At 59.0% G+C, this 24477-nt stretch overlaps 1 protein-coding gene across 1 annotated transcript; it reads left to right on the top strand.

Annotated features, from left to right (window-relative positions):
• The first annotated feature begins 1005 nt into the window (after positions 1–1005).
• LOC146670794 (uncharacterized) lies at positions 1006–2770 on the top strand. The gene is made up of 8 exons (XM_085405029.1): positions 1006–1054; positions 1385–1447; positions 1644–1679; positions 1774–1883; positions 1993–2275; positions 2359–2394; positions 2504–2551; positions 2691–2770. The coding sequence occupies exons 1-8, from the start codon at positions 1006–1008 to the stop codon at positions 2768–2770; spliced, it is 705 nt and encodes a 234-aa protein (XP_085261155.1).
• The last annotated feature ends 21707 nt before the right edge of the window (positions 2771–24477 follow it).

Genomic DNA, 24477 nt, shown 5'->3' with positions numbered 1-24477 from the left:
CCAAAGCAGCTCACTTCGTCGCTCTCGATAAACTCCCCACATCCACTGAAACCGCTAATCTGCTAGTCGACCATGTGTTTAGGCTGCACGGGATACCCACGGAGATCGTCTCTGACAGAGGACCGCAATTTACGTCGCAGGTCTGGAGGGCGTTCTGTACATCCTTGGGAGCAAAACCATGTTTGAGCTCTGGACACCATCCTCAGACTAACGGTCAGACAGAATCGGACAGAAATAGATTGTATTCAATTAGATGAAAAAATTACATTAATATGAAAAAAAAAATACTATTGAGATCGCTAATAAAAAAAAGTCCTCTCTCAGTGTATTTTCAGCCAAAAGGCAAATAACCAAACCAAATGTAAATCTAATAAAACATATAAATATTGAAACACTGATCCAACATAATCCTTTATTGACGAATCATTTGTTCTTTCACTTTTACCTGAATGTTGCTCCTGGACGTATGACAAAATAACCAGCTTCTCTCATTCCATTTCAAACAGGACTACGGTGTACATTTTAGGACATCGTCAGGTCTCAAGAAAAAAGTTGTCAGGTATCAGACAAAAAATTGTCAGGTCTCAGTTGTCAGGAAAAAAGTTGTCAGGTATCAGAACACAAGGTACCAGACAGAGAGAAAATCTTCCTGCAGGTGGCGTTGTTGTCATGTCCCACCCGAATTGATTTCCAAATACGTCATCAACGTGTGACAGTGGGAGAGCGTAAGGTCATTGACCTCACCGGAGTTTTGCCGCGGTTCAGGCTCCTAACGACAAAGGTAAGTTTAACTTTTTCTCCCTTTTGTTCATATTTTTGCCACAGTTGTGTTATATTAAGTTGCGGTTATGTTGTGAAAGTTACATATCAGAGAAGGAAAGCTAGTTTTGTACGAAACCAAATCAGTACTATTTTTGTCTGGCTAATTCATTCTAGCTAGCGACAGTGGTTAAACGTGATTTAAATTTAAACTGTTCAGTAATTGTTTTGTATACATTTCAACAAATGGACAAGCTGAAAGCTTACGAGCAGCTGAAAAAACACCTTGAAAATGGTAATCAAACACTTTATTAAATGTTTTTGTAATGCTTGCAAGTTCATTTTTTTAACTGCAAAAAACAATATCGTGCTTTAATTATTTAACATTGTATGGTATTCCTATTTACTTCTCTTAATTAATATGCATGTTAACAGACGTATATAGTTATTACTTTATGATATTGTCGGAGTGCCCGATTTAAAAAAAAAGAAAAAAAAAAGACAAAAGATAAATTTCTCACAAAATTAAAAGACTTTATTGCAATTTAAAAATTAGATAGTCTTGTAGGATCTGGCTCCTACAGTCAATCTATAACTACTTACCCTTTTAAAATTTTACTTGAAGGTGAAATTACCCAAAAAGGCTTTGATAACAACGTAAAAAAGCTCCTGACAACAGAAAAATCAGGTAGGTTTTGATACTTTTGAACAACATGTAAAATAATCTCCTTTATTTAACATGATATGCTTAGCAGGTTATGATTGACTAACCACTTTATTAATAGATGCAATGCATTTTGAAAGCAGATGACTGTGCAGTAGTCTGTGATTGTAGTAGAATTCTATAAACCACGTTTCACATCACTGCCCTATTTATATTACAGATGACACTACTTCAACACGTGGCAATGAATTTCTCAGTAAGAAAACCCCAATTATTTTTCTTTAAGATCACTTGTAATATAGAACTCGCTGTGGATCAGTTTGATTAACTTTCAGCTTCATCCATTACAGGTGCAGCAGAGGCCTTTGGTAAAGCCAAGAAACTACTACAGCCTCAAGTAAAGAAAAGGCAGTTTCCATTGAATGATAAACGTTTGGACCATGGCAAATCATTATTGAAGGTTAGTTAAAAAGTGAAGCTACGTGTATGACTATCAGCAATATATTAAAAAAAACCTTTCTAAAAAGGCATATTTTTTCATAAATTTCCCTTTTTTTCCTTGATGCTAGGTGAGACTGGCTCCCATGGAGTGGAAGCCAAGAACTCATAGAAAGTTAATAATGGACGAAGTTCCACCTCGAATCATTCTGCAAGGCCATGAAACCTATGATGATTTAATTACCATAGGCAAAGAACGCTTCTGGCCAGAGCGTACTGAGGGGAGTGAGTTCACTCTTTGCCATTCTGATGGGACCAGGTGGAGTAAGGAGGAGTTCCACAAAGAATACAGAACTGTTTCTGATATTACACATCTGTGGAAAAGAACACTATACATCGGGCGAAGACAACTGGGTAATAAAGTGATCAATATTACTATTAACTACTGTCTAGCACTCGAATTTGTATGGTATGAAATAATTTTACTTTTTGTACAGAGGTCGTCTGTTTGGATGATCAAAGTTCCATCTCAGGTGTGTGCCTGCCCAAACCAAATTGAATATTTTTGATGTTATGATTGAACATGGTACACTGGCCATGTTGGGCATTCAGATATATTGCAATTAATGTGTTATTTTACAGATGAAGACCCTGTAGCTAAAGTGGGTGGTGATGAAAGTTGCAGTTTAGGTGAATGCCTGGACATCTAACTAAATCATTAAAATTGACTTCTTTTTTTGCTTGCATTACATTTCCAACCTTTACACACTTGTTTACTATGCTTGGTCATTGCAAAGTTACAGTATATAATATGCATCTTATTCTGCAGATGAACTTCCTGAAACCCTCATAGGACAAAGTGTTGCAGAACAGGTAAAACTATGGCTTCATCTTGAACAGACCAATTAATTTCTTATCATTGTCATAAATGTGGAGCTTTTCACAGCGCACCCTGCAAAAAGTATACAGTGGGGCAAAAAAGTATTTAGTCAGCCACCGATTGTGCAAGTTCCCCCTCCTAAAATGATGACAGAGGTCAGTAATTTGCACCAGAGGTACACTTCAACTGTGAGAGACAGAATGTGAAAAAAAAATCCATGAATTCACATGGTAGGATTTGTAAAGAATTTATCCATAAATCAGTGTGGGAAATAAGTATTTGGTCAATAACAAACATACAACTCAATACTTTGTAACAAAACCTTTGTTGGCAATAACAGAGGTCAAACGTTTACTATAGGTCTTTACCAGGTTTGCACACACAGTAGCTGGTATTTTGGCCCATTCCTCCATGCAGATCTTCTCGAGAGCAGTGATGTTTTGGGGCTGTCGCCGAGCAACACGGACTTTCAACTCCCGCCACAGATTTTCTATGGGGTTGAGGTCTGGAGACTGGCTAGGCCACTCCAGGACTTTCAAATGCTTCTTACGGAGCCACTGGCTTCTCACTGTTGCCCAGTGAGCGGGTGTCCGCTCCCCAGGCTCCGAAAGCCTTGCCAGCCCTTGTGATCGGGTGGCACCGCCCACCAGGCGTGTGAAAGAAAGAAGAAAAGAAGAAAAAACCCGGACCGGGCCGCCTGGCCACCCTTTGTGCGGGTGTCCGCTCCCCAGGCTCCGAAAGCCTTGCCAGCCCTTGTGATCAGGTGGCACCGCCCACCAGGCGTGTGAAAGAAAGAAGAAAAGAAGAAAAAACCCGGACCGGGCCGCCTGGCCACCCTTTGTGCGGGTGTCCGCTCCCCAGGCTCCGAAAGCCTTGCCAGCCCTTGTGATCGGGTGGCACCGCCCACCAGGCGTGTGAAAGAAAGAAGAAAAGAAGAAAAAACCCGGACCGGGCCGCCTGGCCACCCTTTGTGCGGGTGTCCGCTCCCCAGGCTCCGAAAGCCTTGCCAGCCCTTGTGATCGGGTGGCACCGCCCACCAGGCGTGTGAAAGAAAGAAGAAAAGAAGAAAAAACCCGGACCGGGCCGCCTGGCCACCCTTTGTGCGGGTGTCCGCTCCCCAGGCTCCGAAAGCCTTGCCAGCCCTTGTGATCGGGTGGCACCGCCCACCAGGCGTGTGAAAGAAAGAAGAAAAGAAGAAAAAACCCGGACCGGGCCGCCTGGCCACCCTTTGTGCGGGTGTCCGCTCCCCAGGCTCCGAAAGCCTTGCCAGCCCTTGTGATCGGGTGGCACCGCCCACCAGGCGTGTGAAAGAAAGAAGAAAAGAAGAAAAAACCCGGACCGGGCCGCCTGGCCACCCTTTGTGCGGGTGTCCGCTCCCCAGGCTCCGAAAGCCTTGCCAGCCCTTGTGATCGGGTGGCACCGCCCACCAGGCGTGTGAAAGAAAGAAGAAAAGAAGAAAAAACCCAGACCGGGCCGCCTGGCCACCCTTTGTGCGGGTGTCCGCTCCCCAGGCTCCGAAAGCCTTGCCAGCCCTTGTGATCGGGTGGCACCGCCCACCAGGCGTGTGAAAGAAAGAAGAAAAGAAGAAAAAACCCGGACCGGGCCGCCTGGCCACCCTTTGTGCGGGTGTCCGCTCCCCAGGCTCCGAAAGCCTTGCCAGCCCTTGTGATCGGGTGGCACCGCCCACCAGGCGTGTGAAAGAAAGAAGAAAAGAAGAAAAAACCCGGACCGGGCCGCCTGGCCACCCTTTCTGCGGGTGTCCGCTCCGCAGGCTCCGAAAGCCTTGCCAGCCCTTGTGATCGGGTGGCACCGCCCACCAGGCGTGTGGAAGAAAGAAGAAAAGAAGAAAAAACCCGGTCCGGGCCGCCTGGCCACCCTTTCTGCGGGTGTCCGCTCCCCAGGCTCCGAAAGCCTTGCCAGCCCTTGTGATCGGGTGGCACCGCCCACCAGGCGTGTGAAAGAAAGAAGAAAAGAAGAAAAAACCCGGACCGGGCCGCCTGGCCACCCTTTGTGCGGGTGTCCGCTCCCCAGGCTCCGAAAGCCTTGCCAGCCCTTGTGATCGGGTGGCACCGCCCACCAGGCGTGTGAAAGAAAGAAGAAAAGAAGAAAAAACCCGGACCGGGCCGCCTGGCCACCCTTTGTGCGGGTGTCCGCTCCCCAGGCTCCGAAAGCCTTGCCAGCCCTTGTGATCGGGTGGCACCGCCCACCAGGCGTGTGGAAGAAAGAAGAAAAGAAGAAAAAACCCGGACCGGGCCGCCTGGCCACCCTTTCTGCGGGTGTCCGCTCCCCAGGCTCCGAAAGCCTTGCCAGCCCTTGTGATCGGGTGGCACCGCCCACCAGGCGTGTGAAAGAAAGAAGAAAAGAAGAAAAAACCCAGACCGGGCCGCCTGGCCACCCTTTCTGCGGGTGTCCGCTCCCCAGGCTCCGAAAGCCTTGCCAGCCCTTGTGATCGGGTGGCACCGCCCACCAGGCGTGTGAAAGAAAGAAGAAAAGAAGAAAAAACCCGGTCCGGGCCGCCTGGCCACCCTTTGTGCGGGTGTCCCCTCCCCAGGCTCCGAAAGCCTTGCCAGCCCTTGTGATCGGGTGGCACCGCCCACCAGGCGTGTGAAAGAAAGAAGAAAAGAAGAAAAAACCCGGACCGGGCCGCCTGGCCACCCTTTGTGCGGGTGTCCGCTCCCCAGGCTCCGAAAGCCTTGCCAGCCCTTGTGATCGGGTGGCACCGCCCACCAGGCGTGTGAAAGAAAGAAGAAAAGAAGAAAAAACCCGGACCGGGCCGCCTGGCCACCCTTTGTGCGGGTGTCCGCTCCCCAGGCTCCGAAAGCCTTGCCAGCCCTTGTGATCGGGTGGCACCGCCCACCAGGCGTGTGAAAGAAAGAAGAAAAGAAGAAAAAACCCGGACCGGGCCGCCTGGCCACCCTTTGTGCGGGTGTCCGCTCCCCAGGCTCCGAAAGCCTTGCCAGCCCTTGTGATCGGGTGGCACCGCCCACCAGGCGTGTGAAAGAAAGAAGAAAAGAAGAAAAAACCCGGACCGGGCCGCCTGGCCACCCTTTGTGCGGGTGTCCGCTCCCCAGGCTCCGAAAGCCTTGCCAGCCCTTGTGATCGGGTGGCACCGCCCACCAGGCGTGTGAAAGAAAGAAGAAAAGAAGAAAAAACCCGGACCGGGCCGCCTGGCCACCCTTTGTGCGGGTGTCCGCTCCCCAGGCTCCGAAAGCCTTGCCAGCCCTTGTGATCGGGTGGCACCGCCCACCAGGCGTGTGAAAGAAAGAAGAAAAGAAGAAAAAACCCGGACCGGGCCGCCTGGCCACCCTTTGTGCGGGTGTCCGCTCCCCAGGCTCCGAAAGCCTTGCCAGCCCTTGTGATCGGGTGGCACCGCCCACCAGGCGTGTGGAAGAAAGAAGAAAAGAAGAAAAAACCCGGACCGGGCCGCCTGGCCACCCTTTGTGCGGGTGTCCGCTCCCCAGGCTCCGAAAGCCTTGCCAGCCCTTGTGATCGGGTGGCACCGCCCACCAGGCGTGTGAAAGAAAGAAGAAAAGAAGAAAAAACCCGGACCGGGCCGCCTGGCCACCCTTTGTGCGGGTGTCCGCTCCCCAGGCTCCGAAAGCCTTGCCAGCCCTTGTGATCGGGTGGCACCGCCCACCAGGCGTGTGAAAGAAAGAAGAAAAGAAGAAAAAACCCGGACCGGGCCGCCTGGCCACCCTTTGTGCGGGTGTCCGCTCCCCAGGCTCCGAAAGCCTTGCCAGCCCTTGTGATCGGGTGGCACCGCCCACCAGGCGTGTGAAAGAAAGAAGAAAAGAAGAAAAAACCCGGACCGGGCCGCCTGGCCACCCTTTGTGCGGGTGTCCGCTCCCCAGGCTCCGAAAGCCTTGCCAGCCCTTGTGATCGGGTGGCACCGCCCACCAGGCGTGTGAAAGAAAGAAGAAAAGAAGAAAAAACCCGGACCGGGCCGCCTGGCCACCCTTTGTGCGGGTGTCCGCTCCCCAGGCTCCGAAAGCCTTGCCAGCCCTTGTGATCGGGTGGCACCGCCCACCAGGCGTGTGAAAGAAAGAAGAAAAGAAGAAAAAACCCGGACCGGGCCGCCTGGCCACCCTTTGTGCGGGTGTCCGCTCCCCAGGCTCCGAAAGCCTTGCCAGCCCTTGTGATCGGGTGGCACCGCCCACCAGGCGTGTGAAAGAAAGAAGAAAAGAAGAAAAAACCCGGACCGGGCCGCCTGGCCACCCTTTGTGCGGGTGTCCGCTCCCCAGGCTCCGAAAGCCTTGCCAGCCCTTGTGATCGGGTGGCACCGCCCACCAGGCGTGTGAAAGAAAGAAGAAAAGAAGAAAAAACCCGGACCGGGCCGCCTGGCCACCCTTTGTGCGGGTGTCCGCTCCCCAGGCTCCGAAAGCCTTGCCAGCCCTTGTGATCGGGTGGCACCGCCCACCAGGCGTGTGAAAGAAAGAAGAAAAGAAGAAAAAACCCGGACCGGGCCGCCTGGCCACCCTTTGTGCGGGTGTCCGCTCCCCAGGCTCCGAAAGCCTTGCCAGCCCTTGTGATCGGGTGGCACCGCCCACCAGGCGTGTGAAAGAAAGAAGAAAAGAAGAAAAAACCCGGACCGGGCCGCCTGGCCACCCTTTGTGCGGGTGTCCGCTCCCCAGGCTCCGAAAGCCTTGCCAGCCCTTGTGATCGGGTGGCACCGCCCACCAGGCGTGTGAAAGAAAGAAGAAAAGAAGAAAAAACCCGGACCGGGCCGCCTGGCCACCCTTTGTGCGGGTGTCCGCTCCCCAGGCTCCGAAAGCCTTGCCAGCCCTTGTGATCGGGTGGCACCGCCCACCAGGCGTGTGAAAGAAAGAAGAAAAGAAGAAAAAACCCGGACCGGGCCGCCTGGCCACCCTTTGTGCGGGTGTCCGCTCCCCAGGCTCCGAAAGCCTTGCCAGCCCTTGTGATCGGGTGGCACCGCCCACCAGGCGTGTGGAAGAAAGAAGAAAAGAAGAAAAAACCCGGTCCGGGCCGCCTGGCCACCCTTTCTGCAGGTGTCCGCTCCCCAGGCTCCGAAAGCCTTGCCAGCCCTTGTGATCGGGTGGCACCGCCCACCAGGCGTGTGAAAGAAAGAAGAAAAGAAGAAAAAACCCGGACCGGGCCGCCTGGCCACCCTTTGTGCGGGTGTCCGCTCCCCAGGCTCCGAAAGCCTTGCCAGCCCTTGTGATCGGGTGGCACCGCCCACCAGGCGTGTGAAAGAAAGAAGAAAAGAAGAAAAAACCCGGACCGGGCCGCCTGGCCACCCTTTGTGCGGGTGTCCGCTCCCCAGGCTCCGAAAGCCTTGCCAGCCCTTGTGATCGGGTGGCACCGCCCACCAGGCGTGTGAAAGAAAGAAGAAAAGAAGAAAAAACCCGGACCGGGCCGCCTGGCCACCCTTTGTGCGGGTGTCCGCTCCCCAGGCTCCGAAAGCCTTGCCAGCCCTTGTGATCGGGTGGCACCGCCCACCAGGCGTGTGAAAGAAAGAAGAAAAGAAGAAAAAACCCGGACCGGGCCGCCTGGCCACCCTTTGTGCGGGTGTCCGCTCCCCAGGCTCCGAAAGCCTTGCCAGCCCTTGTGATCGGGTGGCACCGCCCACCAGGCGTGTGAAAGAAAGAAGAAAAGAAGAAAAAACCCGGACCGGGCCGCCTGGCCACCCTTTGTGCGGGTGTCCGCTCCCCAGGCTCCGAAAGCCTTGCCAGCCCTTGTGATCGGGTGGCACCGCCCACCAGGCGTGTGAAAGAAAGAAGAAAAGAAGAAAAAACCCGGACCGGGCCGCCTGGCCACCCTTTGTGCGGGTGTCCGCTCCCCAGGCTCCGAAAGCCTTGCCAGCCCTTGTGATCGGGTGGCACCGCCCACCAGGCGTGTGAAAGAAAGAAGAAAAGAAGAAAAAACCCGGACCGGGCCGCCTGGCCACCCTTTGTGCGGGTGTCCGCTCCCCAGGCTCCGAAAGCCTTGCCAGCCCTTGTGATCGGGTGGCACCGCCCACCAGGCGTGTGAAAGAAAGAAGAAAAGAAGAAAAAACCCGGACCGGGCCGCCTGGCCACCCTTTGTGCGGGTGTCCGCTCCCCAGGCTCCGAAAGCCTTGCCAGCCCTTGTGATCGGGTGGCACCGCCCACCAGGCGTGTGAAAGAAAGAAGAAAAGAAGAAAAAACCCGGACCGGGCCGCCTGGCCACCCTTTGTGCGGGTGTCCGCTCCCCAGGCTCCGAAAGCCTTGCCAGCCCTTGTGATCGGGTGGCACCGCCCACCAGGCGTGTGAAAGAAAGAAGAAAAGAAGAAAAAACCCGGACCGGGCCGCCTGGCCACCCTTTGTGCGGGTGTCCGCTCCCCAGGCTCCGAAAGCCTTGCCAGCCCTTGTGATCGGGTGGCACCGCCCACCAGGCGTGTGAAAGAAAGAAGAAAAGAAGAAAAAACCCGGACCGGGCCGCCTGGCCACCCTTTGTGCGGGTGTCCGCTCCCCAGGCTCCGAAAGCCTTGCCAGCCCTTGTGATCGGGTGGCACCGCCCACCAGGCGTGTGAAAGAAAGAAGAAAAGAAGAAAAAACCCGGACCGGGCCGCCTGGCCACCCTTTGTGCGGGTGTCCGCTCCCCAGGCTCCGAAAGCCTTGCCAGCCCTTGTGATCGGGTGGCACCGCCCACCAGGCGTGTGGAAGAAAGAAGAAAAGAAGAAAAAACCCGGTCCGGGCCGCCTGGCCACCCTTTCTGCAGGTGTCCGCTCCCCAGGCTCCGAAAGCCTTGCCAGCCCTTGTGATCGGGTGGCACCGCCCACCAGGCGTGTGAAAGAAAGAAGAAAAGAAGAAAAAACCCGGACCGGGCCGCCTGGCCACCCTTTGTGCGGGTGTCCGCTCCCCAGGCTCCGAAAGCCTTGCCAGCCCTTGTGATCGGGTGGCACCGCCCACCAGGCGTGTGAAAGAAAGAAGAAAAGAAGAAAAAACCCGGACCGGGCCGCCTGGCCACCCTTTCTGCGGGTGTCCGCTCCGCAGGCTCCGAAAGCCTTGCCAGCCCTTGTGATCGGGTGGCACCGCCCACCAGGCGTGTGGAAGAAAGAAGAAAAGAAGAAAAAACCCGGTCCGGGCCGCCTGGCCACCCTTTGTGCGGGTGTCCGCTCCCCAGGCTCCGAAAGCCTTGCCAGCCCTTGTGATCGGGTGGCACCGCCCACCAGGCGTGTGAAAGAAAGAAGAAAAGAAGAAAAAACCCGGACCAGGCCGCCTGGCCACCCTTTGTGCGGGTGTCCGCTCCCCAGGCTCCGAAAGCCTTGCCAGCCCTTGTGATCGGGTGGCACCGCCCACCAGGCGTGTGAAAGAAAGAAGAAAAGAAGAAAAAACCCGGACCGGGCCGCCTGGCCACCCTTTGTGCGGGTGTCCGCTCCCCAGGCTCCGAAAGCCTTGCCAGCCCTTGTGATCGGGTGGCACCGCCCACCAGGCGTGTGAAAGAAAGAAGAAAAGAAGAAAAAACCCGGACCGGGCCGCCTGGCCACCCTTTGTGCGGGTGTCCGCTCCCCAGGCTCCGAAAGCCTTGCCAGCCCTTGTGATCGGGTGGCACCGCCCACCAGGCGTGTGGAAGAAAGAAGAAAAGAAGAAAAAACCCGGTCCGGGCCGCCTGGCCACCCTTTGTGCGGGTGTCCGCTCCCCAGGCTCCGAAAGCCTTGCCAGCCCTTGTGATCGGGTGGCACCGCCCACCAGGCGTGTGAAAGAAAGAAGAAAAGAAGAAAAAACCCGGACCGGGCCGCCTGGCCACCCTTTGTGCGGGTGTCCGCTCCCCAGGCTCCGAAAGCCTTGCCAGCCCTTGTGATCGGGTGGCACCGCCCACCAGGCGTGTGAAAGAAAGAAGAAAAGAAGAAAAAACCCGGACCGGGCCGCCTGGCCACCCTTTGTGCGGGTGTCCGCTCCCCAGGCTCCGAAAGCCTTGCCAGCCCTTGTGATCGGGTGGCACCGCCCACCAGGCGTGTGAAAGAAAGAAGAAAAGAAGAAAAAACCCGGACCGGGCCGCCTGGCCACCCTTTGTGCGGGTGTCCGCTCCCCAGGCTCCGAAAGCCTTGCCAGCCCTTGTGATCGGGTGGCACCGCCCACCAGGCGTGTGAAAGAAAGAAGAAAAGAAGAAAAAACCCGGACCGGGCCGCCTGGCCACCCTTTGTGCGGGTGTCCGCTCCCCAGGCTCCGAAAGCCTTGCCAGCCCTTGTGATCGGGTGGCACCGCCCACCAGGCGTGTGAAAGAAAGAAGAAAAGAAGAAAAAACCCGGACCGGGCCGCCTGGCCACCCTTTGTGCGGGTGTCCACTCCCCAGGCTCCGAAAGCCTTGCCAGCCCTTGTGATCGGGTGGCACCGCCCACCAGGCGTGTGAAAGAAAGAAGAAAAGAAGAAAAAACCCGGACCGGGCCGCCTGGCCACCCTTTCTGCGGGTGTCCGCTCCGCAGGCTCCGAAAGCCTTGCCAGCCCTTGTGATCGGGTGGCACCGCCCACCAGGCGTGTGAAAGAAAGAAGAAAAGAAGAAAAAACCCGGACCGGGCCGCCTGGCCACCCTTTGTGCGGGTGTCCGCTCCCCAGGCTCCGAAAGCCTTGCCAGCCCTTGTGATCGGGTGGCACCGCCCACCAGGCGTGTGAAAGAAAGAAGAAAAGAAGAAAAAACCCGGACCGGGCCGCCTGGCCACCCTTTGTGCGGGTGTCCGCTCCCCAGGCTCCGAAAGCCTTGCCAGCCCTTGTGATCGGGTGGCACCGCCCACCAGGCGTGTGAAAGAAAGAAGAAAAGAAGAAAAAACCCGGACCGGGCCGCCTGGCCACCCTTTGTGCGGGTGTCCGCTCCCCAGGCTCCGAAAGCCTTGCCAGCCCTTGTGATCGGGTGGCACCGCCCACCAGGCGTGTGAAAGAAAGAAGAAAAGAAGAAAAAACCCGGACCGGGCCGCCTGGCCACCCTTTGTGCGGGTGTCCGCTCCCCAGGCTCCGAAAGCCTTGCCAGCCCTTGTGATCGGGTGGCACCGCCCACCAGGCGTGTGAAAGAAAGAAGAAAAGAAGAAAAAACCCGGACCGGGCCGCCTGGCCACCCTTTGTGCGGGTGTCCGCTCCCCAGGCTCCGAAAGCCTTGCCAGCCCTTGTGATCGGGTGGCACCGCCCACCAGGCGTGTGAAAGAAAGAAGAAAAGAAGAAAAAACCCGGACCGGGCCGCCTGGCCACCCTTTGTGCGGGTGTCCGCTCCCCAGGCTCCGAAAGCCTTGCCAGCCCTTGTGATCGGGTGGCACCGCCCACCAGGCGTGTGAAAGAAAGAAGAAAAGAAGAAAAAACCCGGACCGGGCCGCCTGGCCACCCTTTGTGCGGGTGTCCGCTCCCCAGGCTCCGAAAGCCTTGCCAGCCCTTGTGATCGGGTGGCACCGCCCACCAGGCGTGTGAAAGAAAGAAGAAAAGAAGAAAAAACCCGGACCGGGCCGCCTGGCCACCCTTTGTGCGGGTGTCCGCTCCCCAGGCTCCGAAAGCCTTGCCAGCCCTTGTGATCGGGTGGCACCGCCCACCAGGCGTGTGAAAGAAAGAAGAAAAGAAGAAAAAACCCGGACCGGGCCGCCTGGCCACCCTTTGTGCGGGTGTCCGCTCCCCAGGCTCCGAAAGCCTTGCCAGCCCTTGTGATCGGGTGGCACCGCCCACCAGGCGTGTGAAAGAAAGAAGAAAAGAAGAAAAAACCCGGACCGGGCCGCCTGGCCACCCTTTGTGCGGGTGTCCGCTCCCCAGGCTCCGAAAGCCTTGCCAGCCCTTGTGATCGGGTGGCACCGCCCACCAGGCGTGTGAAAGAAAGAAGAAAAGAAGAAAAAACCCGGACCGGGCCGCCTGGCCACCCTTTGTGCGGGTGTCCGCTCCCCAGGCTCCGAAAGCCTTGCCAGCCCTTGTGATCGGGTGGCACCGCCCACCAGGCGTGTGAAAGAAAGAAGAAAAGAAGAAAAAACCCGGACCGGGCCGCCTGGCCACCCTTTGTGCGGGTGTCCGCTCCCCAGGCTCCGAAAGCCTTGCCAGCCCTTGTGATCGGGTGGCACCGCCCACCAGGCGTGTGAAAGAAAGAAGAAAAGAAGAAAAAACCCGGACCGGGCCGCCTGGCCACCCTTTGTGCGGGTGTCCGCTCCCCAGGCTCCGAAAGCCTTGCCAGCCCTTGTGATCGGGTGGCACCGCCCACCAGGCGTGTGAAAGAAAGAAGAAAAGAAGAAAAAACCCGGACCGGGCCGCCTGGCCACCCTTTGTGCGGGTGTCCGCTCCCCAGGCTCCGAAAGCCTTGCCAGCCCTTGTGATCGGGTGGCACCGCCCACCAGGCGTGTGGAAGAAAGAAGAAAAGAAGAAAAAACCCGGTCCGGGCCGCCTGGCCACCCTTTCTGCAGGTGTCCGCTCCCCAGGCTCCGAAAGCCTTGCCAGCCCTTGTGATCGGGTGGCACCGCCCACCAGGCGTGTGAAAGAAAGAAGAAAAGAAGAAAAAACCCGGACCGGGCCGCCTGGCCACCCTTTGTGCGGGTGTCCGCTCCCCAGGCTCCGAAAGCCTTGCCAGCCCTTGTGATCGGGTGGCACCGCCCACCAGGCGTGTGAAAGAAAGAAGAAAAGAAGAAAAAACCCGGACCGGGCCGCCTGGCCACCCTTTGTGCGGGTGTCCGCTCCCCAGGCTCCGAAAGCCTTGCCAGCCCTTGTGATCGGGTGGCACCGCCCACCAGGCGTGTGAAAGAAAGAAGAAAAGAAGAAAAAACCCGGACCGGGCCGCCTGGCCACCCTTTGTGCGGGTGTCCGCTCCCCAGGCTCCGAAAGCCTTGCCAGCCCTTGTGATCGGGTGGCACCGCCCACCAGGCGTGTGAAAGAAAGAAGAAAAGAAGAAAAAACCCGGACCGGGCCGCCTGGCCACCCTTTCTGCGGGTGTCCGCTCCGCAGGCTCCGAAAGCCTTGCCAGCCCTTGTGATCGGGTGGCACCGCCCACCAGGCGTGTGGAAGAAAGAAGAAAAGAAGAAAAAACCCGGTCCGGGCCGCCTGGCCACCCTTTGTGCGGGTGTCCGCTCCCCAGGCTCCGAAAGCCTTGCCAGCCCTTGTGATCGGGTGGCACCGCCCACCAGGCGTGTGAAAGAAAGAAGAAAAGAAGAAAAAACCCGGACCAGGCCGCCTGGCCACCCTTTGTGCGGGTGTCCGCTCCCCAGGCTCCGAAAGCCTTGCCAGCCCTTGTGATCGGGTGGCACCGCCCACCAGGCGTGTGAAAGAAAGAAGAAAAGAAGAAAAAACCCGGACCGGGCCGCCTGGCCACCCTTTGTGCGGGTGTCCGCTCCCCAGGCTCCGAAAGCCTTGCCAGCCCTTGTGATCGGGTGGCACCGCCCACCAGGCGTGTGAAAGAAAGAAGAAAAGAAGAAAAAACCCGGACCGGGCCGCCTGGCCACCCTTTGTGCGGGTGTCCGCTCCCCAGGCTCCGAAAGCCTTGCCAGCCCTTGTGATCGGGTGGCACCGCCCACCAGGCGTGTGAAAGAAAGAAGAAAAGAAGAAAAAACCCGGACCGGGCCGCCTGGCCACCCTTTGTGCGGGTGTCCGCTCCCCAGGCTCCGAAAGCCTTGCCAGCCCTTGTGATCGGGTGGCACCGCCCACCAGGCGTGTGAAAGAAAGAAGAAAAGAAGAAAAAACCCGGACCGGGCCGCCTGGCCACCCTTTGTGCGGGTGTCCGCTCCGCAGGCTCCGAAAGCCTTGCCAGCCCTTGTGATCGGGTGGCACCGCCCACCAGGCGTGTGAAAGAAAGAAGAAAAGAAGAAAAAACCCGGACCGGGCCGCCTGGCCACCCTTTGTGCGGGTGTCCGCTCCCCAGGCTCCGAAAGCCTTGCCAGCCCTTGTGATCGGGTGGCACCGCCCACCAGGCGTGTGGAAGAAAGAAGAAAAGAAGAAAAAACCCGGTCCGGGCCGCCTGGCCACCCTTTGTGCGGGTGTCCGCTCCCCAGGCTCCGAAAGCCTTGCCAGCCCTTGTGATCGGGTGGCACCGCCCACCAGGCGTGTGAAAGAAAGAAGAAAAGAAGAAAAAACCCGGACCGGGCCGCCTGGCCACCCTTTGTGCGGGTGTCCGCTCCCCAGGCTCCGAAAGCCTTGCCAGCCCTTGTGATCGGGTGGCACCGCCCACCAGGCGTGTGAAAGAAAGAAGAAAAGAAGAAAAAACCCGGACCGGGCCGCCTGGCCACCCTTTGTGCGGGTGTCCGCTCCCCAGGCTCCGAAAGCCTTGCCAGCCCTTGTGATCGGGTGGCACCGCCCACCAGGCGTGTGAAAGAAAGAAGAAAAGAAGAAAAAACCCGGACCGGGCCGCCTGGCCACCCTTTGTGCGGGTGTCCGCTCCCCAGGCTCCGAAAGCCTTGCCAGCCCTTGTGATCGGGTGGCACCGCCCACCAGGCGTGTGAAAGAAAGAAGAAAAGAAGAAAAAACCCGGACCGGGCCGCCTGGCCACCCTTTGTGCGGGTGTCCGCTCCCCAGGCTCCGAAAGCCTTGCCAGCCCTTGTGATCGGGTGGCACCGCCCACCAGGCGTGTGAAAGAAAGAAGAAAAGAAGAAAAAACCCGGACCGGGCCGCCTGGCCACCCTTTGTGCGGGTGTCCGCTCCCCAGGCTCCGAAAGCCTTGCCAGCCCTTGTGATCGGGTGGCACCGCCCACCAGGCGTGTGGAAGAAAGAAGAAAAGAAGAAAAAACCCGGTCCGGGCCGCCTGGCCACCCTTTCTGCGGGTGTCCGCTCCCCAGGCTCCGAAAGCCTTGCCAGCCCTTGTGATCGGGTGGCACCGCCCACCAGGCGTGTGAAAGAAAGAAGAAAAGAAGAAAAAACCCGGACCGGGCCGCCTGGCCACCCTTTGTGCGGGTGTCCGCTCCCCAGGCTCCGAAAGCCTTGCCAGCCCTTGTGATCGGGTGGCACCGCCCACCAGGCGTGTGAAAGAAAGAAGAAAAGAAGAAAAAACCCGGACCGGGCCGCCTGGCCACCCTTTGTGCGGGTGTCCGCTCCCCAGGCTCCGAAAGCCTTGCCAGCCCTTGTGATCGGGTGGCACCGCCCACCAGGCGTGTGAAAGAAAGAAGAAAAGAAGAAAAAACCCGGACCGGGCCGCCTGGCCACCCTTTGTGCGGGTGTCCGCTCCCCAGGCTCCGAAAGCCTTGCCAGCCCTTGTGATCGGGTGGCACCGCCCACCAGGCGTGTGAAAGAAAGAAGAAAAGAAGAAAAAACCCGGACCGGGCCGCCTGGCCACCCTTTGTGCGGGTGTCCGCTCCCCAGGCTCCGAAAGCCTTGCCAGCCCTTGTGATCGGGTGGCACCGCCCACCAGGCGTGTGAAAGAAAGAAGAAAAGAAGAAAAAACCCGGACCGGGCCGCCTGGCCACCCTTTGTGCGGGTGTCCGCTCCCCAGGCTCCGAAAGCCTTGCCAGCCCTTGTGATCGGGTGGCACCGCCCACCAGGCGTGTGAAAGAAAGAAGAAAAGAAGAAAAAACCCGGACCGGGCCGCCTGGCCACCCTTTGTGCGGGTGTCCGCTCCCCAGGCTCCGAAAGCCTTGCCAGCCCTTGTGATCGGGTGGCACCGCCCACCAGGCGTGTGAAAGAAAGAAGAAAAGAAGAAAAAACCCGGACCGGGCCGCCTGGCCACCCTTTGTGCGGGTGTCCGCTCCCCAGGCTCCGAAAGCCTTGCCAGCCCTTGTGATCGGGTGGCACCGCCCACCAGGCGTGTGAAAGAAAGAAGAAAAGAAGAAAAAACCCGGACCGGGCCGCCTGGCCACCCTTTGTGCGGGTGTCCGCTCCCCAGGCTCCGAAAGCCTTGCCAGCCCTTGTGATCGGGTGGCACCGCCCACCAGGCGTGTGGAAGAAAGAAGAAAAGAAGAAAAAACCCGGTCCGGGCCGCCTGGCCACCCTTTGTGCGGGTGTCCGCTCCCCAGGCTCCGAAAGCCTTGCCAGCCCTTGTGATCGGGTGGCACCGCCCACCAGGCGTGTGAAAGAAAGAAGAAAAGAAGAAAAAACCCGGACCGGGCCGCCTGGCCACCCTTTGTGCGGGTGTCCGCTCCCCAGGCTCCGAAAGCCTTGCCAGGCCTTGTGATCGGGTGGCACCGCCCACCAGGCGTGTGAAAGAAAGAAGAAAAGAAGAAAAAACCCGGACCGGGCCGCCTGGCCACCCTTTGTGCGGGTGTCCGCTACCCAGGCTCCGGAAGCCTTGCCAGCCCTTGTGATCGGGTGGCACCGCCCACCAGGCGTGTGAAAGAAAGAAGAAAAGAAGAAAAAACCCGGACCGGGCCGCCTGGCCACCCTTTGTGCGGGTGTCCGCTCCCCAGGCTCCGAAAGCCTTGCCAGCCCTTGTGATCGGGTGGCACCGCCCACCAGGCGTGTGAAAGAAAGAAGAAAAGAAGAAAAAACCCGGACCGGGCCGCCTGGCCACCCTTTGTGCGGGTGTCCGCTCCCCAGGCTCCGAAAGCCTTGCCAGCCCTTGTGATCGGGTGGCACCGCCCACCAGGCGTGTGAAAGAAAGAAGAAAAGAAGAAAAAACCCGGACCGGGCCGCCTGGCCACCCTTTGTGCGGGTGTCCGCTCCCCAGGCTCCGAAAGCCTTGCCAGCCCTTGTGATCGGGTGGCACCGCCCACCAGGCGTGTGAAAGAAAGAAGAAAAGAAGAAAAAACCCGGACCGGGCCGCCTGGCCACCCTTTGTGCGGGTGTCCGCTCCCCAGGCTCCGAAAGCCTTGCCAGCCCTTGTGATCGGGTGGCACCGCCCACCAGGCGTGTGAAAGAAAGAAGAAAAGAAGAAAAAACCCGGACCGGGCCGCCTGGCCACCCTTTGTGCGGGTGTCCGCTCCCCAGGCTCCGAAAGCCTTGCCAGCCCTTGTGATCGGGTGGCACCGCCCACCAGGCGTGTGAAAGAAAGAAGAAAAGAAGAAAAAACCCGGACCGGGCCGCCTGGCCACCCTTTGTGCGGGTGTCCGCTCCCCAGGCTCCGAAAGCCTTGCCAGCCCTTGTGATCGGGTGGCACCGCCCACCAGGCGTGTGGAAGAAAGAAGAAAAGAAGAAAAAACCCGGTCCGGGCCGCCTGGCCACCCTTTGTGCGGGTGTCCGCTCCCCAGGCTCCGAAAGCCTTGCCAGCCCTTGTGATCGGGTGGCACCGCCCACCAGGCGTGTGAAAGAAAGAAGAAAAGAAGAAAAAACCCGGACCGGGCCGCCTGGCCACCCTTTGTGCGGGTGTCCGCTCCCCAGGCTCCGAAAGCCTTGCCAGCCCTTGTGATCGGGTGGCACCGCCCACCAGGCGTGTGAAAGAAAGAAGAAAAGAAGAAAAAACCCGGACCGGGCCGCCTGGCCACCCTTTGTGCGGGTGTCCGCTCCCCAGGCTCCGAAAGCCTTGCCAGCCCTTGTGATCGGGTGGCACCGCCCACCAGGCGTGTGAAAGAAAGAAGAAAAGAAGAAAAAACCCGGACCGGGCCGCCTGGCCACCCTTTGTGCGGGTGTCCGCTCCCCAGGCTCCGAAAGCCTTGCCAGCCCTTGTGATCGGGTGGCACCGCCCACCAGGCGTGTGGAAGAAAGAAGAAAAGAAGAAAAAACCCGGACCGGGCCGCCTGGCCACCCTTTCTGCGGGTGTCCGCTCCGCAGGCTCCGAAAGCCTTGCCAGCCCTTGTGATCGGGTGGCACCGCCCACCAGGCGTGTGGAAGAAAGAAGAAAAGAAGAAAAAACCCGGTCCGGGCCGCCTGGCCACCCTTTGTGCGGGTGTCCGCTCCCCAGGCTCCGAAAGCCTTGCCAGCCCTTGTGATCGGGTGGCACCGCCCACCAGGCGTGTGAAAGAAAGAAGAAAAGAAGAAAAAACCCGGACCGGGCCGCCTGGCCACCCTTTGTGCGGGTGTCCGCTCCCCAGGCTCCGAAAGCCTTGCCAGCCCTTGTGATCGGGTGGCACCGCCCACCAGGCGTGTGAAAGAAAGAAGAAAAGAAGAAAAAACCCGGACCGGGCCGCCTGGCCACCCTTTGTGCGGGTGTCCGCTCCCCAGGCTCCGAAAGCCTTGCCAGCCCTTGTGATCGGGTGGCACCGCCCACCAGGCGTGTGAAAGAAAGAAGAAAAGAAGAAAAAACCCGGACCGGGCCGCCTGGCCACCCTTTGTGCGGGTGTCCGCTCCCCAGGCTCCGAAAGCCTTGCCAGCCCTTGTGATCGGGTGGCACCGCCCACCAGGCGTGTGAAAGAAAGAAGAAAAGAAGAAAAAACCCGGACCGGGCCGCCTGGCCACCCTTTGTGCGGGTGTCCGCTCCCCAGGCTCCGAAAGCCTTGCCAGCCCTTGTGATCGGGTGGCACCGCCCACCAGGCGTGTGAAAGAAAGAAGAAAAGAAGAAAAAACCCGGACCGGGCCGCCTGGCCACCCTTTGTGCGGGTGTCCGCTCCCCAGGCTCCGAAAGCCTTGCCAGCCCTTGTGATCGGGTGGCACCGCCCACCAGGCGTGTGAAAGAAAGAAGAAAAGAAGAAAAAACCCGGACCGGGCCGCCTGGCCACCCTTTGTGCGGGTGTCCGCTCCCCAGGCTCCGAAAGCCTTGCCAGCCCTTGTGATCGGGTGGCACAGCCCACCAGGCGTGTGGAAGAAAGAAGAAAAGAAGAAAAAACCCGGTCCGGGCCGCCTGGCCACCCTTTGTGCGGGTGTCCGCTCCCCAGGCTCCGAAAGCCTTGCCAGCCCTTGTGATCGGGTGGCACCGCCCACCAGGCGTGTGAAAGAAAGAAGAAAAGAAGAAAAAACCCGGACCGGGCCGCCTGGCCACCCTTTGTGCGGGTGTCCGCTCCCCAGGCTCCGAAAGCCTTGCCAGCCCTTGTGATCGGGTGGCACCGCCCACCAGGCGTGTGAAAGAAAGAAGAAAAGAAGAAAAAACCCGGACCGGGCCGCCTGGCCACCCTTTGTGCGGGTGTCCGCTCCCCAGGCTCCGAAAGCCTTGCCAGCCCTTGTGATCGGGTGGCACCGCCCACCAGGCGTGTGAAAGAAAGAAGAAAAGAAGAAAAAACCCGGACCGGGCCGCCTGGCCACCCTTTGTGCGGGTGTCCGCTCCCCAGGCTCCGAAAGCCTTGCCAGCCCTTGTGATCGGGTGGCACCGCCCACCAGGCGTGTGAAAGAAAGAAGAAAAGAAGAAAAAACCCGGACCGGGCCGCCTGGCCACCCTTTGTGCGGGTGTCCGCTCCCCAGGCTCCGAAAGCCTTGCCAGCCCTTGTGATCGGGTGGCACCGCCCACCAGGCGTGTGAAAGAAAGAAGAAAAGAAGAAAAAACCCGGACCGGGCCGCCTGGCCACCCTTTGTGCGGGTGTCCGCTCCCCAGGCTCCGAAAGCCTTGCCAGCCCTTGTGATCGGGTGGCACCGCCCACCAGGCGTGTGGAAGAAAGAAGAAAAGCAGAAAAAACCCGGTCCGGGCCGCCTGGCCACCCTTTGTGCGGGTGTCCGCTCCCCAGGCTCCGAAAGCCTTGCCAGCCCTTGTGATCGGGTGGCACCGCCCACCAGGCGTGTGAAAGAAAGAAGAAAAGAAGAAAAAACCCGGACCGGGCCGCCTGGCCACCCTTTGTGCGGGTGTCCGCTCCCCAGGCTCCGAAAGCCTTGCCAGGCCTTGTGATCGGGTGGCACCGCCCACCAGGCGTGTGAAAGAAAGAAGAAAAGAAGAAAAAACCCGGACCGGGCCGCCTGGCCACCCTTTGTGCGGGTGTCCGCTCCCCAGGCTCCGGAAGCCTTGCCAGCCCTTGTGATCGGGTGGCACCGCCCACCAGGCGTGTGAAAGAAAGAAGAAAAGAAGAAAAAACCCGGACCGGGCCGCCTGGCCACCCTTTGTGCGGGTGTCCGCTCCCCAGGCTCCGAAAGCCTTGCCAGCCCTTGTGATCGGGTGGCACCGCCCACCAGGCGTGTGAAAGAAAGAAGAAAAGAAGAAAAAACCCGGACCGGGCCGCCTGGCCACCCTTTGTGCGGGTGTCCGCTCCCCAGGCTCCGAAAGCCTTGCCAGCCCTTGTGATCGGGTGGCACCGCCCACCAGGCGTGTGAAAGAAAGAAGAAAAGAAGAAAAAACCCGGACCGGGCCGCCTGGCCACCCTTTGTGCGGGTGTCCGCTCCCCAGGCTCCGAAAGCCTTGCCAGCCCTTGTGATCGGGTGGCACCGCCCACCAGGCGTGTGAAAGAAAGAAGAAAAGAAGAAAAAACCCGGACCGGGCCGCCTGGCCACCCTTTGTGCGGGTGTCCGCTCCCCAGGCTCCGAAAGCCTTGCCAGCCCTTGTGATCGGGTGGCACCGCCCACCAGGCGTGTGAAAGAAAGAAGAAAAGAAGAAAAAACCCGGACCGGGCCGCCTGGCCACCCTTTGTGCGGGTGTCCGCTCCCCAGGCTCCGAAAGCCTTGCCAGCCCTTGTGATCGGGTGGCACCGCCCACCAGGCGTGTGGAAGAAAGAAGAAAAGAAGAAAAAACCCGGACCGGGCCGCCTGGCCACCCTTTCTGCGGGTGTCCGCTCCGCAGGCTCCGAAAGCCTTGCCAGCCCTTGTGATCGGGTGGCACCGCCCACCAGGCGTGTGAAAGAAAGAAGAAAAGAAGAAAAAACCCGGACCGGGCCGCCTGGCCACCCTTTGTGCGGGTGTCCGCTCCCCAGGCTCCGGAAGCCTTGCCAGCCCTTGTGATCGGGTGGCACCGCCCACCAGGCGTGTGAAAGAAAGAAGAAAAGAAGAAAAAACCCGGACCGGGCCGCCTGGCCACCCTTTGTGCGGGTGTCCGCTCCCCAGGCTCCGAAAGCCTTGCCAGCCCTTGTGATCGGGTGGCACCGCCCACCAGGCGTGTGAAAGAAAGAAGAAAAGAAGAAAAAACCCGGACCGGGCCGCCTGGCCACCCTTTGTGCGGGTGTCCGCTCCCCAGGCTCCGAAAGCCTTGCCAGCCCTTGTGATCGGGTGGCACCGCCCACAAGGCGTGTGAAAGAAAGAAGAAAAGAAGAAAAAACCCGGACCGGGCCGCCTGGCCACCCTTTGTGCGGGTGTCCGCTCCCCAGGCTCCGAAAGCCTTGCCAGCCCTTGTGATCGGGTGGCACCGCCCACCAGGCGTGTGAAAGAAAGAAGAAAAGAAGAAAAAACCCGGACCGGGCCGCCTGGCCACCCTTTGTGCGGGTGTCCGCTCCCCAGGCTCCGGAAGCCTTGCCAGCCCTTGTGATCGGGTGGCACCGCCCACCAGGCGTGTGAAAGAAAGAAGAAAAGAAGAAAAAACCCGGACCGGGCCGCCTGGCCACCCTTTGTGCGGGTGTCCGCTCCCCAGGCTCCAAAAGCCTTGCCAGCCCTTGTGATCGGGTGGCACCGCCCACCAGGCGTGTGAAAGAAAGAAGAAAAGAAGAAAAAACCCGGACCGGGCCGCCTGGCCACCCTTTGTGCGGGTGTCCGCTCCCCAGGCTCCGAAAGCCTTGCCAGCCCTTGTGATCGGGTGGCACCGCCCACCAGGCGTGTGAAAGAAAGAAGAAAAGAAGAAAAAACCCGGACCGGGCCGCCTGGCCACCCTTTGTGCGGGTGTCCGCTCCCCAGGCTCCGAAAGCCTTGCCAGCCCTTGTGATCGGGTGGCACCGCCCACCAGGCGTGTGAAAGAAAGAAGAAAAGAAGAAAAAACCCGGACCGGGCCGCCTGGCCACCCTTTGTGCGGGTGTCCGCTCCCCAGGCTCCGAAAGCCTTGCCAGCCCTTGTGATCGGGTGGCACCGCCCACCAGGCGTGTGAAAGAAAGAAGAAAAGAAGAAAAAACCCGGACCGGGCCGCCTGGCCACCCTTTGTGCGGGTGTCCGCTCCCCAGGCTCCGAAAGCCTTGCCAGCCCTTGTGATCGGGTGGCACCGCCCACCAGGCGTGTGAAAGAAAGAAGAAAAGAAGAAAAAACCCGGACCGGGCCGCCTGGCCACCCTTTGTGCGGGTGTCCGCTCCCCAGGCTCCGAAAGCCTTGCCAGCCCTTGTGATCGGGTGGCACCGCCCACCAGGCGTGTGAAAGAAAGAAGAAAAGAAGAAAAAACCCGGACCGGGCCGCCTGGCCACCCTTTGTGCGGGTGTCCGCTCCCCAGGCTCCGAAAGCCTTGCCAGCCCTTGTGATCGGGTGGCACCGCCCACCAGGCGTGTGAAAGAAAGAAGAAAAGAAGAAAAAACCCGGACCGGGCCGCCTGGCCACCCTTTGTGCGGGTGTCCGCTCCCCAGGCTCCGAAAGCCTTGCCAGCCCTTGTGATCGGGTGGCACCGCCCACCAGGCGTGTGAAAGAAAGAAGAAAAGAAGAAAAAACCCGGACCGGGCCGCCTGGCCACCCTTTGTGCGGGTGTCCGCTCCCCAGGCTCCGAAAGCCTTGCCAGCCCTTGTGATCGGGTGGCACCGCCCACCAGGCGTGTGAAAGAAAGAAGAAAAGAAGAAAAAACCCGGACCGGGCCGCCTGGCCACCCTTTGTGCGGGTGTCCGCTCCCCAGGCTCCGAAAGCCTTGCCAGCCCTTGTGATCGGGTGGCACCGCCCACCAGGCGTGTGAAAGAAAGAAGAAAAGAAGAAAAAACCCGGACCGGGCCGCCTGGCCACCCTTTGTGCGGGTGTCCGCTCCCCAGGCTCCGAAAGCCTTGCCAGCCCTTGTGATCGGGTGGCACCGCCCACCAGGCGTGTGAAAGAAAGAAGAAAAGAAGAAAAAACCCGGACCGGGCCGCCTGGCCACCCTTTGTGCGGGTGTCCGCTCCCCAGGCTCCGAAAGCCTTGCCAGCCCTTGTGATCGGGTGGCACCGCCCACCAGGCGTGTGAAAGAAAGAAGAAAAGAAGAAAAAACCCGGACCGGGCCGCCTGGCCACCCTTTGTGCGGGTGTCCGCTCCCCAGGCTCCGAAAGCCTTGCCAGCCCTTGTGATCGGGTGGCACCGCCCACCAGGCGTGTGAAAGAAAGAAGAAAAGAAGAAAAAACCCGGACCGGGCCGCCTGGCCACCCTTTGTGCGGGTGTCCGCTCCCCAGGCTCCGAAAGCCTTGCCAGCCCTTGTGATCGGGTGGCACCGCCCACCAGGCGTGTGGAAGAAAGAAGAAAAGCAGAAAAAACCCGGTCCGGGCCGCCTGGCCACCCTTTGTGCGGGTGTCCGCTCCCCAGGCTCCGAAAGCCTTGCCAGCCCTTGTGATCGGGTGGCACCGCCCACCAGGCGTGTGGAAGAAAGAAGAAAAGCAGAAAAAACCCGGTCCGGGCCGCCTGGCCACCCTTTGTGCGGGTGTCCGCTCCCCAGGCTCCGAAAGCCTTGCCAGCCCTTGTGATCGGGTGGCACCGCCCACCAGGCGTGTGAAAGAAAGAAGAAAAGAAGAAAAAACCCGGACCGGGCCGCCTGGCCACCCTTTGTGCGGGTGTCCGCTCCCCAGGCTCCGAAAGCCTTGCCAGCCCTTGTGATCGGGTGGCACCGCCCACCAGGCGTGTGAAAGAAAGAAGAAAAGAAGAAAAAACCCGGACCGGGCCGCCTGGCCACCCTTTGTGCGGGTGTCCGCTCCCCAGGCTCCGGAAGCCTTGCCAGCCCTTGTGATCGGGTGGCACCGCCCACCAGGCGTGTGAAAGAAAGAAGAAAAGAAGAAAAAACCCGGACCGGGCCGCCTGGCCACCCTTTGTGCGGGTGTCCGCTCCCCAGGCTCCGGAAGCCTTGCCAGCCCTTGTGATCGGGTGGCACCGCCCACCAGGCGTGTGAAAGAAAGAAGAAAAGAAGAAAAAACCCGGACCGGGCCGCCTGGCCACCCTTTGTGCGGGTGTCCGCTCCCCAGGCTCCGAAAGCCTTGCCAGCCCTTGTGATCGGGTGGCACCGCCCACCAGGCGTGTGAAAGAAAGAAGAAAAGAAG

Source organism: Rhamphochromis longiceps, linkage group LG4, assembly GCF_057381845.1.
Source record: "Rhamphochromis longiceps isolate RC_006_pf linkage group LG4, R_longiceps_female_GT1.1, whole genome shotgun sequence".
In the NCBI taxonomy this organism is placed as follows: Eukaryota; Metazoa; Chordata; class Actinopteri; order Cichliformes; family Cichlidae; genus Rhamphochromis; species Rhamphochromis longiceps.
This window is presented reverse-complemented; position numbering and strand designations above follow the sequence as displayed.